The 18,879-nt window shown below is 40.4% G+C and overlaps 1 protein-coding gene across 5 annotated transcripts in view; it reads left to right on the top strand.

Moving 5' to 3' along the window:
- plce1 (phospholipase C, epsilon 1) overlaps nucleotides 1–18,879 on the top strand; it is a 99,318-nt gene that overhangs the window by 32,370 nt on the left and 48,069 nt on the right. For all 5 annotated transcript variants that reach the window (XM_074621000.1, XM_074620997.1, XM_074620998.1 and 2 more), the window contains 2 exons: nucleotides 14,118–14,305; nucleotides 15,458–15,600. In XM_074621000.1, coding sequence (XP_074477101.1) covers nucleotides 14,118–14,305; nucleotides 15,458–15,600 — 331 coding nt within the window. The remainder of the gene's footprint in view (nucleotides 1–14,117; nucleotides 14,306–15,457; nucleotides 15,601–18,879) is intronic.

Below are 18,879 nucleotides of genomic sequence, written 5' to 3'. Positions count from 1 at the left end.
TTTCAGCCGCATCACGTGTTTCATCGGTCGGTGGAGTTTGCTCAGTTGTCATGGCGATGGATTTGTTGACACAAGTAGCTGTTGTGCAATCATCTAGAGCACCTTTAGCACTTCTCATCGATCTCATCCAACTTCACAGTTGAGCATGAACGTTCATATTCGACCTTGGAAATAGTAGTTTGACACAACAATTGCAACTCATGGTCCACTTAAGAGCTGCAACTCACGATTATTTTCATTGTCGATTAATCTGCAGATTATTTTCTCGATTAATTGGTCTATAAAATTTCAGAATAATGGTGAAAAATGTTGATCAGTGTTTTCCAAAGCCCGAGATGACGTCCTCAAATGTCTTGTTTTGACCACAACTCAAAGATATTCAGTTTACTGTCATAGAGGAGTAAAGAAACCAGAAAATCACATTTTAAAAGCTGGAATCAGAGAATATTGACTTTTTTTCTTTCAGAAAATTACTCAAACTTATTAAATATATTTCCAAGATTGTTGCAGATTAATTTAATAGTTGACAACTAATCGATTAACCACTTCATTGTTGCAGCTCTAGGCTACCTACTCGCATTTTACTGAGCTTTCAACTATATCGCACGTTTTTCCATCTGTAATTTTCATTTATGTGTCGCTGAGCAAAGAAGGGATACTTAAAGGAACAGTGTGTAACAATTAGAGGGATTTATTGGCAGAAATGTAATATAATAATATTAAGTATGTTTTGTTTAGTTTTTAATCACCGAATAATAAGAATCATTGTGTTTTCGTTACCTTAGAATGAGACGTTTATATCTACATAGGGAGTGGGGCTTCTTCACGGAGTCCGCCAATTGCACCGCCATGTTTCTACATTAGCCCAGAACGGACAAACCAAACTCTGTTAACTTTTCTTGCTTGGGCCGTAGTCGATAACGTTACTCGCTCCCGTCGCCGCCGCTCTCTCTCTCTCTTGCTTCACCACTCACTTCCCACGTACATGCACACTCTACGCTCTGTCTCAGCTCCAAATGGCTCTAGAGAGGGCCATTCGCATTTTTGTGTCGGCCACCGTAGTTCTCCAACACGCTTGGCACACGGGAGAGGCTTCAGTCGGTTGCAATCTCATCACGTCACCGCTAGATACCCCCAGATCCTACACAATGCACCTTTAATATCACATGACATTTGGTTGTACTTTGTAACTAGGGGAAAACTTTGTATGGAAACATTTAGTGCAATGCATATTCACTTGGCGAATAACATAACCGACATTATCTCACATGTCATCACCCTGCTCGGCTCAAAAAGACACGTTCATAAAAATGTCGGAGATGGTATTTTTATTAGAGAATCTAATATTTTCTTCTTAAATACTTTTTGGTAGGCTGCATACTGCACAGTTTAATTAGGTCACTGGGGGGAAGGTTTTGTACTTTGCACCATTTCCTGACTCCAGAAAGCACAAGTTACCTTGTTGTGTTACTAAAATTAATAGAGCAACTATCTCTCGATATAAACAATGCTTTGCCTTTTAGCAAAATTACCCTTTCCTTACTTTCGATTGACTTAACACACATAGAATCGACTGTCTTTAGTGGACATTTGGATGAGTTGACTGGCAAAAGGTGGCATCAATGGTCGATTCCCAGGTTCTGTGTAATATTCAAAACACAGCAGCCTTATTTGAGTTTTGTCATACACTGTTTACACATTAAACAGGCTCGTAGAGGAGGATCAATTGAAATCTTGCGTGGCGGTGTCTCCTCCGTCTTTGTGTGTTTAGAGTGTGCTCGCTGATAAAATCTCCCTTGTTGCTACCGGAGTTTGATGGGCCAGTTGCCTCATAGCCTAATATGGGGGTACCCTCAGCGTTAGGCAGAGATCTCTGAGTCTCTGTCTTTTCCCCTCACTCTTGTCTCTCCCTCTCCTGTCTCTTTCCTTTCCATCTTTCCCTCTCTCTCTCTCTCTCTCTCTCTCTCTCTCTCTCTCTCTCCTCCTCAGGCGGGCTCTAATGATGTAGAGATCTCTCTCTCACTCTTTCTCTTCCTCTTGCTCTCTCTCTCTCTCTCTCTCATGCTCTCCTTCGCTCAAGCCTCCTCTCTCACTTTTATAACGGCAGACTAAGAGGGATTGGAGCTTGGTGGTTTTTCTTCCTTTCTCGTCAGTATATCAGCCACTTTCTGTGCTACAGTAAGTAAACTGTTTACTACGAGTCCTTCCTGCTGTACTTGGACTGAGGAAACATCTTTTCATTCATTGCGTTTTGTGGCTGTAAAGGAACTACACTTTAAGATTGACATTTTTTAGCCTGATCAAGTGTTAACAGCAACAGGATTTTGAGTTCATTTCGCTGAATGTGTTGTTCAAAGATATGTATGAACTTATCTGCTACAGGATAACTTGAGAAAATGTGCATGAACATGGAAAAAGCAAACCTAAGTTGTGCAGATTTGGGGTCTCGTTGTGTAGAGAGGAAATACAGTTTGCACGATTTGAAAATGTACTTGAAGAAGATAGATCGAGGTGAAGTCATGGAGTAGTTGAGACGTTTAGAACAGCAGTCAGTTAAAAGATTGTCAAGTGTTGAGCTTTAAGATTAGCAGCATAATTATGTAATATAACATAAAACAGTATAAGGTAGTACAGTTAGTAGTAACTAATGCCATCTTTTGTAAATCTCCAAGCAAAAAATATTGATGCTCTATTCGTCTGCATGTGGAACCAAGATTATTTTGTATGTCTAGAAACCATTCTTCAGGCTTATCTCTAACTGTCTGATCAGGACTGTGTTGCCGTTATGTATGAAGGAGAGCGTAGCGGCTCGCTGTAGTATGACATCATGAGAACTGTAAGTGGGGGGAGTGTTGGTGTGGAGGGGTCCCACTGGGTGCTCTGGGTAATGGGTTCCAGGTTGTTTTGGCCCTCAAGATGACCCCAATTCGTTTTTCTCTCCCAGACTCTCTCTCTCCAACTCCTCTGTCATATTTCTTCTCCTGCTATACTTCCTCTGCTCTCCGCTGGCTTTTCCATTCGGTTTCTTTCTCCTTCTGAAACTTCCATTTCCCTCTTAAATCATATTTTGGATCAACCAGTAAAAGCCTCAACTCTCTCTCGTTCTTTTAACCACAAGTAAAGTCATTAGTATCTAAGCTTGACTGCATATGCTGCATAATACTATACGCAATAACTGCATGAATACCTACAGTCTTCTTAAATAGCTGTCTTATGGGACGCTCTACATGTTGCCTTTCTGCTGCAGTTTATTATGGTTAGATATTCCTGCATGAACCGGATAACTGGATGTAGATCTGCCATTAAGTGGGTGATTGTAACAGAATTATATTTGTTTGCCTTAAGTTTGACTCTATAATAAAGCCTAAGGGCGCTTTCACAAGCCAACATTTAGTTCATTTTAATCAAACTCTGATGCGGTTCGTTTGGGCAGTTGTGAACGCAGTAATCGTACTCTGGTGCGGACCAAAACAACCGGTCCGAGACTGCTTGCTAGAGGTGATCTCGGACCGTTTCCAAGCGAACCAAAATGTAGGCTGCCTGTGTGGGCATGTGTTGAGATGGACACAGGTAAACAACAGGTTAACATGGGTGGGAGAAGACTGTCCTGGACTTCTGCAGAAGTCTGGTGTTTGCTTGACGTCTGGGCCGATGAGAACATACAGAATATGCTAAATAAAGACCACAGAAATGGTAACATTTATAAAGTAATTTGAGATAAACTGGAGGAGAAGGGATTTTTTTGTGCACAGTAGATCACTGCCGATTCAAAGTGGAAAAACTTTGACAGCAATATATCAAAGTCAGTGATTCCCTCCATAGAAGTGTCAGCTCTCGAGACGAAAAAGATGAATTTGCTCCTTCGTACGCGCCCCTCAGCAAATTATTATTTTTTTTATTTGGTCCGCTTTAATTTATGCACTGTGAAACCGAACCAGACTAAATAGAAAACTAACCAAAAGTATGAATTTCACTCTGATTCTGACCAGCCAAATGGACTATGGCTTGTGAAAGCTCCATTAGAAACCGATACAACACTTGCATTGCTTTACTTAATCAAGCTCTGTTTATTGTCCTCGTCTCCTAAATTGCTGCGGTGCAGCTGGTGAGCAACATGCTATCATAACTAAAACTGAACAGACCAAGGCTGAATAACGACAGACGTTTCCTTCATTAGGAATCACCTACTGTGACTCCTTTTGTTGTAACAACGATAATATAATATATAATATTAATATCTAATCCCCTTTAAGCATCTTCCACAAAGCACACAGTAACATTATCTGCTGAAATGGTGACCTGGCATTTCACAAGTGTGACTAAGCACAACTTGTCATTCCCTCTCTACTCTCTAGTCCCTCTGGTCTAATTCGATTAGTTAGTCCTTTCCTGTAAATGTGTCTTTTTCCTCCTTGTTCTCCTCTGATTTTTCCCTGCTGGCTCTAAAAGGGGTCGATGACCAGCGAAGGCAGCCACCGTCTGATAATCTGTGTATTTGTTTTCTTGTTTTCATCTTTGCAGTGCTGCTTATCTTAGTTAAAGCAGTGCGCAGTATGTTGTTGTGTTGTTCAAGGCTAACATCTGCATTCGAGTTTTCTAATAAATCACATGCAGTTTGCCGAGTGTTCCCCTCTGCTCTCGACTTCTCTGTGACACACACACATAAAGTACACACAACAAAGCCCTAAGCCTGTTAAAGGTGTGAGGCGGTGCCCAGCTCTTGGATCTTTGTTGGAACGGCTCCTTGTGAAATTCAACAGGGGATTATGATTCAAGTCACCCTTGGCCTCCCTCTCCGTGTTCTCTGCTGTGTTTTTCTCCTCTTCATCTCCTTTTTTGTCTTTCCTGCTTCACTGTCCTTTCTCAAACCCTCCTCTCCCTCATCCTTTCCTTTTCACCTCCTCTTCCACTCCATCTTTTTTTGCTCTCTCTTCTTCATTCTGCTCCGTTGAACTCGTCTTCCTGTTTTGACAAACCTTCCGCAAACCTTGTCGACCTCTTTTATAATTGTTTTTTTTTCTTTCTATCATTCTAACCTTTTCTACTTCTGTCGTTGATCCTCATTAATTCTCTTTCCCTTCTTGTTCCCTTCATCTTCCTCGCCATCTCCAGCCCATTTTAGCAAAGTAGTTTGAATAAATGAAGAAAAAAAGGGCTTAATCCTAGAGAGTAGCTGGTTTAAATGTATAGTTCTGGACAGGCCACCATGTTATTGATACAACTGTGCATTTACACCAGTTTAGACCCAGTTACTCAAATGCTGTATGTCTGATTATATAACTAGGGCTCGGGGCAGCAGGTCACAAGTGGTATTATGAGCTAAAATGAATAATTCAAATCTAATTAAAGCTTTGGAATAAAGCTGTCAATGTCTGTTAAATAAGTTTATTTCACGGCTTTGTTGAATACTCTATTCTGATTGGTCAATCACGGCGTCCTACGGTCTGTTATTTCTTTAAAGCAGACTGTTGCTATGTATAACAGACCGTTGCTATGGGCGCAGTTGTGATGTCGGACTCTGGCGGAGCCTTTTTGTGTCAAATTATTGATTTCTTAAGTAAGTAGTTGTGTAATAAGCGGGATAGCGTGTCATTGTTGTGAAATAAACTTCCCTCTGCATTGCCCTGTCTGGATTTATTTCCCAACAATGACCGGCTCGCTGTACATTATCCCTTACATATGTACCCTTTGAGATCTCCTCTTTTTAATAATCTAGAATTTATATTATTTTTCTTTTAAATGCTTTTTCCTATTTGTATTAATTTAGTCCACGTTTTTCATGTAACTGCCAAAGCAAATGTCGGTGAATAGTTCAGTCTCCAGCTATTGGGAATCCCAGAGAAAAGCCTTTCCTAAAAACTTTTGGGGGTTCCCAAACGCCCACACACGTTTACAACATTTGCAGAGCAGTATTGCATGAGTCTAACTCCTAGAAATGTTAGCACAACCCACCCACTGAGCCACAGAGGACCTGATCTAAGACGTGACTCACACAAGAGGGGTTTTCTCTCCAGGCTTACTCTGTCTAATAACAAACGCCAATGCTTTTTGTGTGTTATAACCAAAGGCATCTTATTGTTATCTTTTGTCACATAAATTAATGCAGCAATTTTTGGTTTGATACCATTTGTTACACAGATATGGTGCTAAATTTAACCATTTTTTTTACCACTCGAGAATTGATAAAAATGATCAATAATCCCTCCAAAATACCACATTAAGACACCAAGACTTTGAGGAACACCATAGAAAAAGCCATGCTGTGATTTGGTATCAGAAACGTTTGACATTTGGCGTTTCGGCAAGAATTGGATCTTTCGGCGATTGGATGGCGAGCACTTCTGTTCTGCGCTGTGATTATCTTAGAGGTCACAAAAGGTCATTTTATACAGTGAGGTGACGTTTAAAAAAAATTGTCTTACTACAATGAAATGGCTACTATGGGGACTAACATCATCACACATGAATACAATTGGGCTCATTGGATCCACAAGAGTCTCAGCTTTCAAGTCATACCCAATTTATGCAATTCCAAGATGGTTTAGGGACTCCAATAGGCAGAAACCATTTTTAGAATAGGCGAAAATAACACATTTACTGCATGGTTTTTGCCCAAAACGGCATGGTATTATCATAACATGGACATGTCTGTAATGGGGAGACTCGTGGGTACCCATAGAACCCATTTTCATTAACATATCTTGAGGTCAGAGGTCAAGGGACCCCTTTGAAAATGGCCATGCCGTTCTTTCCTTGCCAAAATTTAGCCCAACTCTGAAACATTATTTAGCCTCCTTTCCGACAAGCTTACATGCCATGGTTGGTACCAATGGATTTCTTAGGTCGTCTAGTTTCGTGTGATACCAGTATCTTCTGCAAGTCTGCTAGAGCCTCTTAAAGACAGTAATGTCTGGTCTCAGTGGGTTGACAATACTGAAACTCCCATAAAGACAATGTTTCGTAACCTTTGGACCAAGACAAGGCATTGAGGATGAGCTCATGCATGAATAGGAGGTTTGCTTATAGTGTATGGTTTATGTCCATCTCTAAATGCGCTGTAGGTGCGTGATTGTTTGTGTGAATCTATTGCTGCCAAACCTCGCTAATTTTCTCACTGACTTGATTTTGTAATCTCTCATTAATAACTTAGGTTTCAGTTGGATTATGATTTACTTAATGTGTTTTCATAAGGGAGAGTTGTTCAAGTGTCTGTATGTATTTCATCCCATACTCAGACATAGGGCTCCTCTAGTCTAAGCAACACTGACTCAAGTGCATGGACCACCTACACACACACATATAATATATTCACATAAACTCAGATAGAACTTTGTATGCTCAAAAAGCACATAAATACACAGAGCATACAGAAAATACATATGTATACACACAGCCTGTACGTGTACACTCATAAAAACACACATGTATACATATGTAATCTTTATCTACGTACACATAACTACACTCAAATGAGCCCAGCGCCCAGTCAGCAGTGAGACAGTCCAGACTCAGGCTGCAGGAAAGCAAACATTACCTTGTGGAGACAGAAAACGGCAGAAAAGGTCAGAGCAGAGCAGGACAGTGCAGAGAGGTTGTCTGTTTCTTGGTAATGCAAACCAGGATTAGGAGTCGCGTGGGATAAAGAGGGTGGTGCGCCGTGTGTGCACATAAAACATTTCACATGTTCAAACCCGAGAGGTGGGGATATCTGCTTGGCATGTTTGGGTGTGCTTGGTTTACGGCTTTTGATTTGGTTGTCCAGGATGGGTGGGGTTAGGGTGTCTGGGTGCTGAGATACCAGAGCTGCTGAACATAACTGGCTCCTCACCGACTTTTCAAATAGACACAGGAGCAGTCCATTTAAACGCTCTCGTCGCTTTGGGTGGGCATCGTGCACATTTTCTTCATTTCTCTCAGACAGTTTCGTCGGCTCCATTTTCACTGCATTAAAGCAAACAGTCCATGAAGGATTTTTAGGAATACGGGGCTTTTTCTCAGGCCTAAACCTTTCAGTGATCTACAGTACTGCAAGAATGAAGGAGTGGAGAGATTCAGCTGAGTTTTATTGAGTTCATATTGCTCCGCCAAAATCATTTCTCGCCAGGCAGAAACATTGAGCTGTCGAGTTGCAACATTAAAATCGCTGAATTGAATTCTTTCAAGAGTCAGTTTCTGTTTTTTTAAGTCTGAATCTTTATATCTATTATATGCTCGCTTGCATCAATCTTAAAGAGGATTTATTATGCTAATTTTTTTTTTTTTTTTTGTGAATGTAAAAGGTCTGCAAAGTTACAAAGCCCAAAGTCCACACCAAAGGGAGTTGCTCTCCCCCACAGAAACACTGCTCCTGAACTGCCTGAAGCACCTTGCTTGAAGTCCTGCCTTTTCGTCCGTAACGTGGTGATGTCACCAAGTAACATATTTGCATAATACTTTGCCTAGTGGCTAGTTTAGTACGGCCTCAAACAAAGCTAGCTAGAGCGGAGCTCAGGAGCTCAAACAGAGCGTTTCAGGGGAAAAGAGGTGCTGCAGCACAGCCGGTATGAGAAAAATAAAGCGTTTTTGCATATTAAAGCATGTAAATATGTTCTAGTAGAAACCCAAAATACAAGTATGCGCCTGAAAATTAGCATAATAGGTCCTCTTTAAGGTGATTTTAGTTTCATATCATGTATATAAGGTACATTTCTACAAGATTTGTTTTCAAGTAAAACCACTTGGATCCTGTCCCTTCTTGCAAAGGGAATTCACCCAAGTTTTATAAATGAACTCTTTAAGACCCAAAATAGCCAAAATACACTGACAAACGTCAACTTGCTCAGTGGAGGAAGGGTTAAGACTGACGTCTCTCCCAGTGACCTCAGCTCCGAGTCCACAGACCAGAATAACAGAGTTCTTTTAACGCTGACCCCTCTCTGACCTTGGCTGACCTCGACCCTCCACGATGCTGCTAAAAGTAGAATTCAGTCAGAACCATGTATTTTTATTCCTTGAATGTCAGCTTCGTGGGAGAGTATGTGGGGGGTGGCAGCGGGGTACTAACGCAATGATTTCTCTAATCCCATGCGAGTACTTCGGTGCGTTCAATTGCATGATATCATTACCAGATAAAGGTTTGTGGCCTGGTGTGTGTTTTTTTGTGAATGCATGACAACAGTGGGAGGGAAAACGTACCGTACAGACACACACTACAATGCGGCGTTTCACAGACAGCTGGGCTACATTCATATATTGTATTGGGGGATCTGTGCTTTGGAGTACTGGGCAGAGTAATTGAAGAGGAGTGTGTGTGTGAATGAGAGACGGTGTCAGTGTGGGAGTATGTGAGTGTGTGTGTGGCGGGCCAGGGACATCAAAGCTAAGAGGTCGAGGTGTGGGTGGTTGGATTTCAGGGAGACGGCTTCGGCCTCTCCAGTGTCCTGCATGCTCATGCATACAGTATGCGTCTGGTATGATATACATAATGGCACGGGCATGAGTCAGAGTGTGTTTGCATGTCTGGATGTTAGCATGTGGACATATGTGTGGTGCATTCCTGCTCAAAGTTCAGTAGATCTGCGTGGTGCACCACAGTGACCCCTGTTAATCCCTTCCCAGAATGGCTGTTGCCAGGCAGAGAAATTATCCAACAGGCACTGATGGGACTTCATGACAAACTCATTCATAACCGGAGTTTACGTGCACTGATTGTCAGTAATATGAAAGTTATAGCTTGTTTGTATATTGGCGTCTTTCATAATTATTCCATATTTTATTAATTGATGAATATACTTTGAATCCAGTCCTCACAGGTTTGACCCCCGTCCTTGAGAAAGTCCAACTCTCTGAACTCTTCAGGTGGCGGCAAGCCTCAAAATAGGATCCAACCACACTGGACAGTTAGATTGTTGATGCCATTTTACAGTGGCTAAACTGACTGAACAAAAAGCTGTCTGTTAAATTGAAAGGTAGAATTATAAATAGTAAGAAAAATCTGTTTAGAGTTTTGTTTCAGTTTTACTAACTGTTATGAAAGAACATTAATATCAAATAATACCAAAAAATATTTTAATTAAATAATAAAATAAAATAAATAAATATTTGTTTTTATTTTACAGACACAATTCTGACTGAAAGGGAAAAATAAATCCCTTTTGCATGTACACTTTACTCCTCAATCTTTTTTCAGCCAAGGACCCCTTACAATTTTGAGAATTTACCGAGGACCCCCTCATGTATGTCCCTTCGAAAAATTTGACGCAGCCTAGTTTTTACACACCTGTACTCTTATGTGAAAGAACAACACAAGAGAAATGTATTAGAAAGATATTAGACATGTATTAAACATATTTGCAGATTCTAAAAGTTATAAATTTGTTAGATCAAGATGTTATCTATGAACTATTATACCGACCCATTCGTCAGAAAACATTTAGGTATTGTACTTTGAATGTCAGCGTTTCTGAACCAAAAAAAAGTTTCATAAATACGTTTCACATCAGCCTCGTATCACACTTGCAGAAACGCACAATGCCACGTGATTAATGTTGTGAAACAATGGATTAGGTTTAGGTTTTTTAGTTAAAAAACATCATGGTTTTGTGTTAAAATAATAACCTACCAACAATACGTAACAACTCTAACAATATAACTACCAACGGCCCTTAGCGGACTTTTTTACATAACTTTACGTAACAAGCGTTCATGTAACATCGTTACCTAAAACATCGTAACATAAAACATCATTACATAAAACAATGTTATGTAAAACATTAAGTCAAACAACATCAGGTAAAAAACACTTAGCGAAAAAGTCACGTAAAAAATTCACGTAAACATTTTTTCACATACAACATCACGTAAACAACATCACGTAAACAACATCACGTAAACAACATCACGTAAACAACGTCACGTAAACAACGTCACGTAAACAACGTCACGTAAACAACGTCACGTGAACGTCATGTAAAACAATGTTACATAAACGACGTCACGTCAAACAACGTCACGCCAAACAACGTCACGTAAAACAACGTCACGTAAAGTCCGCGTTTACTTTTGGTTTCACACGGGACACAAACATGTGCTCTTCATTACAAATGCAAATTTCTATGCAGCACTGTAACAAAATTATTATTGCTGCATTAGCAAAACAGACTTTGACCGTTTACTGGTATAGAATTGTGAAACAGGAGTTATATTGTTGAAGTTACCTTAACTTACTGTAAGTGGAGCTCAATCAGTGCAGCTGCCTCTAGCATTTACAAGTTACCTTCATTGAGCTTAAGCCATTAGCATTTCCTGTACACACACACAGTGTAACATGAGAAACAGAGCTGTATTAGTGGCAGTTGACTCATACTGTATAGCCATAGTTCTGCTTACTGGCTAAATGGCGACGTCAGTGTTACTGTAACTCACCAGGAAGAAGGACAAGATGGATTTATTGCTATTGGATGACCTGTACTTAAGTAATTGAGCTGAAATGTAATTACCTCCCCCATGCCTGATGCAACTGTGGCTACATTACACAAAAGAGTGCTTTCTGTCCTTCTTCCTGCCCGCCTACATTACAGTGATATTTTTTTTTATACTGAGATTAAAAAGCATTAGTGAAAATGGACAATTTGGTTGATTTATTAAATTATTTCCCTTTAATGGACCAGTTAATAGCTTGCTCACTCCCCCACTCACTCCTTCACACCTGCACTCACTCACTCACTCATTCATTCCCTGGTTCCTTTCATTTTAATTCAGTTATTTATGGATTCACTTGTCTTGGGACGTCTGTGAAACTTGAAAATCAGAAGATCGAAGAGAAATTTTTCTCCCTTACATAAACACTTTGAAACATTTCCACTCTTTGGGATGTGTAGATACTTTTGACCATGATTTTTTGGTGTGCATGTCTATACACTCTACTACTACTACTACTGCGTTTTTGTGATTTTTGAAGGAAAGTCGGTCTGTGTTTGCGAAGATGAGTTTGTTTGTTTGTTTGTGTGTCGTTTGTGAAGACAGCTGCTTTGTGTCCATCAAGCACCACATTCCCTGCAGTGTCCTTTTTGAAGTCAGGCTCTCTTACAAACGTATACACACTCATACAACCAGCTTTTTCTGCTTCATTAGTCACATGTTTCAGACTCTGTGTCTGTGTGTTAAAGTAGAAATCAAAATCTTGAATGAAACCACCACTAAATTTCAACTGCAGTGTAACTATCTTTAAAAAAAAATGTATCTTTTTGGCTATGTTGAACCTTTATTTAGACAGTGGTCATTTCTAGTTGCCTTAATAAAGTGTTTAACTGCCAAAACTGCCGTCATAAGCAGGACAGCTTGCAGAGAGACGGACTCAATAAAAATATTGTATTGTTTGGCACAGTAGAGTAGTGGTTTTTAGAGACACAAATATAAAAAGTCCATATTAGCTGTTGTTTAGTGCTGTTTTTGCAGCCACTTGGTAATTTTGATATTTCTGTCGCTTTGATACTCAGTACTAAAATATCCAAGCGATGTAAAATAGCATAGAAACTAATCTACCCGTAAACCCTTTGGGGGATTTATTTGTTTATTAGTTACGGGAAAACAGCCTCAATTAAGTGATTTTACATCTTTAAATGTAGGGTAAATAACAGAGGCATGAGTGCTATGTACGACCCAGGCCAAGTCTACTTTTTAACCGCTTTTTACATGTGGAAAAATACACTGTTAATATAGTAGACTTCATAACTGTTCAGCGGAGATGCTGATAGAAAAAGAATGAGGCCTTTTACCAGAAATGTGAGTCAGTGAATGTTCTGGATAAGGAAAGAAAACGATGGTGTAAATGTGATTAATCACAGTTTCTTTTATTTCATAATGAAAGTTTCAGCTTTTAGTAATAAGCTTCTTGCAGGAATGCAGGTCAATACAGTAGGTCTCACATAATTGGCTTGTTACTGAAAGAGAAAAGGAGTGTGCTTGTCTCACCCTTTCTCCCCGTCTCCCTCTCGCTGGCTCTCTCACTCTCTAAACGTGCAGGCCGGTCGGTCTCCTTTCCCTCGGGATGGCCCAGATCTGACAACAGCTAGGCCTACACCCCATGCAGGAAACCCATCCCACTGAGACAAGTAGCAGGACGTGTACTATGCGTGTTTTCTGGTGTGTGTGTTGTGCCATGCCGCTGCGAGTACTTAATACAAACAGGACATATTTTAAAAGAGCACAGATTCACTTAATTCTGAGAATTTACACATTAATCCTGGGGGGGTTGATGGCCTTCATCTACCTCCTCCTACCATCATTATGAAGCAGTGCTGATTGACGATTACACCCAAGCTGTATTTTCTCATTAAACTTGTATTCCATTCATCCCCCCACTTTGTCACCAGCATCGATTTTTGTTCAATTTTGTAATATCCACCCCTGCTGAAGGCATTAGCGCCCACTCAGAGTGCCACAAAATGTTGCCGTAATGGCTTTTCTTTGAAATCTGTGCCAGAAGAGCTCTACTGCAGGTTCACTCAAGGACAAAGTGCAAGTCAACCGCTTTGGATAAGTGTTTCCTTTTATGTCGGATGGATTTTGTTCCGAGAAGAGTGTGAACTGAAGTGAGGAGGAGGCTTTTCTTTAAGGTCAAAACGTTCGCTTGGTTCAAACTCCTCCGTAACATCTCTTCTTTTCTCTCTTGCCTCCCATCTTCTTCCTCTACATCTCCCCGTTATTCTGCCTCTCTATATACCTACCTACGTACACTATGTCTGTCTCACTGTGATGCCTTCTGTCTGGATCTCTTTCCCACCTTTCTTCCTATCTATTATGTGCCTCAGCGGTATTTCTCTCTATTAATTCCTTCTTTTCACGCTTTGATTTCTGTTCCGCCGAGAGGAAATTGCTTCCTGTAATGACCACAACCGAGAAGCTGATGACAATGACCTCTGATTCAAACGTTACATAACAGCCTGGAAGTGTGAAACAAACAGCACCGGATGAGGTGAATGTTTGCCGGGAAGCTCTTTCATCTCAGTTATTCTGTTGATGCATACTTTAAGGATGATAAAGGAGAATCGGCTTCACCACTTGGAACCCTTTATTTATATAAATAACCTTAATTTTAAGTGAGTAAGTGACCCATTTGTCATTGGCTGTCTCAACAGGTTAACAACTATGTGCAGGACAGAGAGGAACTCAGCCTGATTCATCCCGCCAAAAAGCTCCTGCTGTCTGGATGCGTGTGTCTCAGGGAGTCTCGCTGGCCATCACACACCGTCGGCGCCGGCCCAGCCAGACCGGACCTGAACCGCTGCCTCAATCCCTGGTGTTGTCATCCTTCCCATCCACTTAGGTTTGTAGCCACTGTTTGTTATTAACAGTTAAACATTTAGATCGGGGTTTTTCAAAAACAAAGCTTTCGAAAAAAAGGCACCCCTTCACCCCCTCTTTATTTACGTGCTTGGTTTCATTCAATACCTGGATGCCTATTGGATCATGATTATGTTATTTGATTCCATACACACTCAACAATTGAGCCAAGAAGGTAGTCTTATATTGCTGTTTGACATAACTTCACGAAACTACACCAAATACATAAGAAAAGGTCTGTTAGTTTCTGACTCTGTGGGACAAAACAAACAAATTCCCCCCAAATACTGTATCTCTTTAACCAAATCACACACATTTAGACTGTTCTATGTGATTTTTTTTTATAACTAATGTAGTTTTGTTTCACTTTAATTCACTCAGCCTTTGATTTAGATGATTAACAGTAACTTAAAAGTGGAAACAATGATGCTGAAACTTACAGCAGCTGTAACATGTGTTGGTTACATAAAACAGGTAGGTGGTATAGTAAAACACACTGGTTAAAAAAAGACACTAAAGAAATGCCCTCTATGCAACAAGGATAATAGATTGATCATCTTTATTTTATGATACTTCATTTACCAATTAATTGAGAAAATAACCGACAGATAATTGACAATAATAATGATTTTTAAAAAAGTTATTTGCAGCCTTACTCAAGGCTTTGAATTTATTTAATTAATTAATCAGATGGCTGAAGTTATTGCATTGTTAATTTGGGCTAAACTGCATTAATCAAGAAGATTAAGATTTGTTTTCTTTACTTAACATACTGTATGGTAAAGCATGTCAAACTGCATATGTCAACAGTAACAAAATGCACACCCCAAAAGTCAATTTGTCAAGCATATGAGCATATGTCAACAGTTTACATTGATTTTTGGGATGTGCATTTGTTACTGTTGACATATGCTCATGTCAAACTGCATATGTCAACAGTAACACAATGCACACCCCACAAATCAATATAAAGCTTTTATATTGCATATACTGTAGATGCTAGGCCTGATGCTAGTTGTAGATACTAACAAGTGAACAGACAGTTGGCTGCAACACTAGGCATGACATTACACAATTCAGATTAGAATCACAGGCAAATTTAAACTGTGTTTTCACTTGTTATTTTTATTTCCAGGTTTTATCGCGCTTGTGGTCAGAGGACGTCGGTGTGTTCCCTGCTGACCGGAGCCCTGCTAGAGGCCACAGCAGCTCTCGGCGCCCGCTCCGCTCTGCCCTGCCCTCTGCTCCCGGCCCCGAACAGCCACGCTGTGCTGAAAGGTGGGTGTTATACTACTATAGTGTGGGTGTGTGTGTATAGAAAACGGTTTGTTTATTTGTATGTTTGAGTGTGCAAACCCCATTTTTTTTTTTTTATTGTTTAGCCTACAGTTTTATTGTCTCTTATGTAAAATTTGTCGTCATACAACTCCAAATTCCAGTATGAAAATCAGCATACTAGATATGTTCATCTGCTGATTAATAGAGGAGCATTTACATTTGATGACAAGTGAAGCAGAGCTGCTGTATCTGTTTGATTTTTGAGAAGAAAAGGTTCCCACTATTCCCCCGTGGTCTACGGCTCCACTCTTCTCTCTTCCTCTCTGCTCTTTTCCCACATGGTTCCTCATCCACAGCGGGTTTTTGGGTCGGCAGAAGCACATCTGTAGTTGATCCCAGTGGTTGCCCTTTCCTTCTTACTTTCCTCTTTATTCCCTTTGCTGTCCTTCCGCCCCCCCCCCCCCCCCCCTCTCTCTCTTTCTCCAATCCATTCTCCAATTTAAACACACACGCACACACAATGCTGAAGTGGTGCAAGACACTCACAGGAAGAAGGAGAAAAAGCCTCCCGACATCACAGGGTCCACTCAACACTGATGCACACACGCACACACACACCAGGGTATGTCTTAACATTTGAAAAGAGGTTATATGCACTTCAAATGTGCTTGCGCTGCTCCTCTTCAGAGCTCAGAAGTGGTATTTTTAATTTATTCGGGTGTTTTTTTACATAACAAACACACACACATACTATATGCCTGCTTTTCATTGTACTTAAACCACGTTGCAGCTGCTATCTCTGTCCCTGAAATACATTAAGAAAGACATTAAAGGGCGAAGAATATGTACAAATTCTCATCATACACATAGTATGTCACCTCTTTGTCTCTCCCTTTTCTGTCTCTTACTCTCGACATGACTTCATCTTCCAACCAGCCGGGTTGTCGGTCAGTTGCTCAGCTGGTAACTGTCTGTCCACCTTCCCCTACAATGATGTTACGTATGACATAAATGTAAGCCGATCCTGACATTAATTTCCACTGGCTTCGGTCCAGGGGACAGGCTGTCTCTGGCGAGATCAAGGAGACGCACGCACACACGCATACGCACACACAAAATCATGCTTTTTTTTTTTTTGTATTTGTTTCTCTGTGACTTGTTTTAATATTAATCATATTAATAACAAAACTTTATTTTTTTGTCAGACGAGCTTTCGGAGGGAAAAAACATTCACGCACACACACACACTTGCAGCAAATATCTTCAACATGACAGCGCGTTCTGTTCTAATGGGTGTTGCAGGAAACAGAATAGAGCCAGACACGCGCACACATAGCAGCTTAGAAGTCTTGGCAGGACTAGGATTTCATAGGCACACACACACATATACACACACGCACACACACAGGCATGAGAGACTCCATGTCTAACTTTCTCTGTCTCTCTAACCCCTGCTCCAAAGCTACCCAGATATTGCGTATCAGCATTACCTTAGAAAAGACTTCAGCCACATCGTTGCGTTTTTAAAAAGTTATCTGTTTCTGATCTGCCTTTTCACCTACATGGAAACCACCTGTGTGGCTGTGCCATTTCAAGGATTTGACATTTAGTGAACCAGAAAACAGACTCCAGAGATCAGAATGTCCCGGTAACAAAGACATATACTGTAGTTTTGCTGTTTTTAAAAGTTTTGATTCGCTTGCCGAGTGTCTTTTTGTTTAGCAAGAAACATCTTTTCCAACTGACTCCAAACTGACATTTTAAGATGAGGCATAGTTCAAAAGGCACTGTTTGTGAGGTGAAGGTAATTATCAATGTCATAAAAGACATTTCATTATCGTGAAGCGTTGGGAAGGTCTGACTTAAGTTTCGAATTTGGATAGTGCTTCTTGCTTTCTTGCCATTTATGGTGTTGTTCCTCTCTTCAGTTGTTTCAACATAACAACCTCTCTCTTATACTCTCAAAGCTTTTTCTCAATCTAACTTGTGTAATTCAGTTTAAAATCAACATGTTTTTTTTTTATTTAGTAGAACATAAAACCCCTAAAACTTTGCAGCAAGTGTAAATTGTAAATGGACTCTGCTTGTATAAGGCATTTCTACCTTAACAGACAAAGTGCTTGTGTCTGTTTTATTGCGCAAACAACCTTGGAACCAGCATGTTCCTTGTGCCTATTGAATAGAGAGATCTATTATGCATTTTCAGGTCAGTCTTTTCAGTTTTTACCAGCGTGTGCTAGCTTTTCATACCAAATTTAGGTATGAAATTGTTACACAAAACTGTTTGAAATAGACAGGAGGCTTTAGAAACATAGTGTGCCACCGCTGTCCTCTGGAAATCGAAGGAGTGTTTTTTTTTTATCCACTCTGGTGAGGGTCACCTTAATGTCACCTCTATAGAAAAGCTGTTATGTCCTCTCTCTCCATACATTTCCTCGCCTTATTTCTTTTCGCCTTCATCCTCTTCCTGAAGGGAAAATGCACATGTATTGTACACGGAAGAAAAGAATGAAACCTACTTTTTTCCTGTATCGTGGTGGTAATTGCATATCTCAAGGTAAAAGATGTTTATGCCAGCAGTGATTTGACAAAGCAGGTGTTACGTTTGACAAATGCTGGATATTCTTTACAGTACATCTTATATATTTCTACAGTAGCCCAGGGCAGACAAACCAAACACTGTCTCTAGAGAGAGACTTTCATGTTTTTATGTTACCTGAAGGCCGCCGTAGTTCTCTGACATGCTTGTGAAACTGCGGCAACGTGAGCCGCAGAGTGTAAAGCCGTGGTACCGCCAGCAGCCGCCTGACTTCCATTGATTTTAAAGTAGTGTTATTATGTTAAGGATGGCCTCTGAGCGAGGCGAATGGCGTTACCATGGTTTTGGACTCGGCAGCTCATGTTACCACAGTCTTAGAAAGGGAGATGTGATTGGAGGGGATATTCAGTTGGTACAATGGTGTCATTTGTCATTTTCAGTGATTGTCCACTGCGTATTTTCAATGGAGTCGTTCAAAATCCTATCCTGTCCTAACAAGGTGTTGATTTTAGATTCAGTATAGTGGCAGTGGTAGCAAAACAGGGGCTGGAAGTACAACTTAACAAACTAGTGGCTCAAGGATTACCAGGATAATCGCATGGCCAACCTTGGTGTATTCTTAGAGTTTTTAATGTGAGAGGTTGAATGTTTTTCTAGACCTGATGATCTGAAAGTATTTCGCTGTTTCTTCTGATGTATGCGAATGACTTATGTCTTTCTGCAGCATAGCGGCAGTCATT

The sequence above is a fragment of the Sebastes fasciatus genome, chromosome 20 (assembly GCF_043250625.1).
Source record: "Sebastes fasciatus isolate fSebFas1 chromosome 20, fSebFas1.pri, whole genome shotgun sequence".
Classification (NCBI taxonomy): domain Eukaryota; kingdom Metazoa; phylum Chordata; class Actinopteri; order Perciformes; family Sebastidae; genus Sebastes; species Sebastes fasciatus.
The sequence above is the reverse complement of the archived record's forward strand: the minus strand, read 5'-3'. Positions and strand labels throughout refer to the sequence as shown.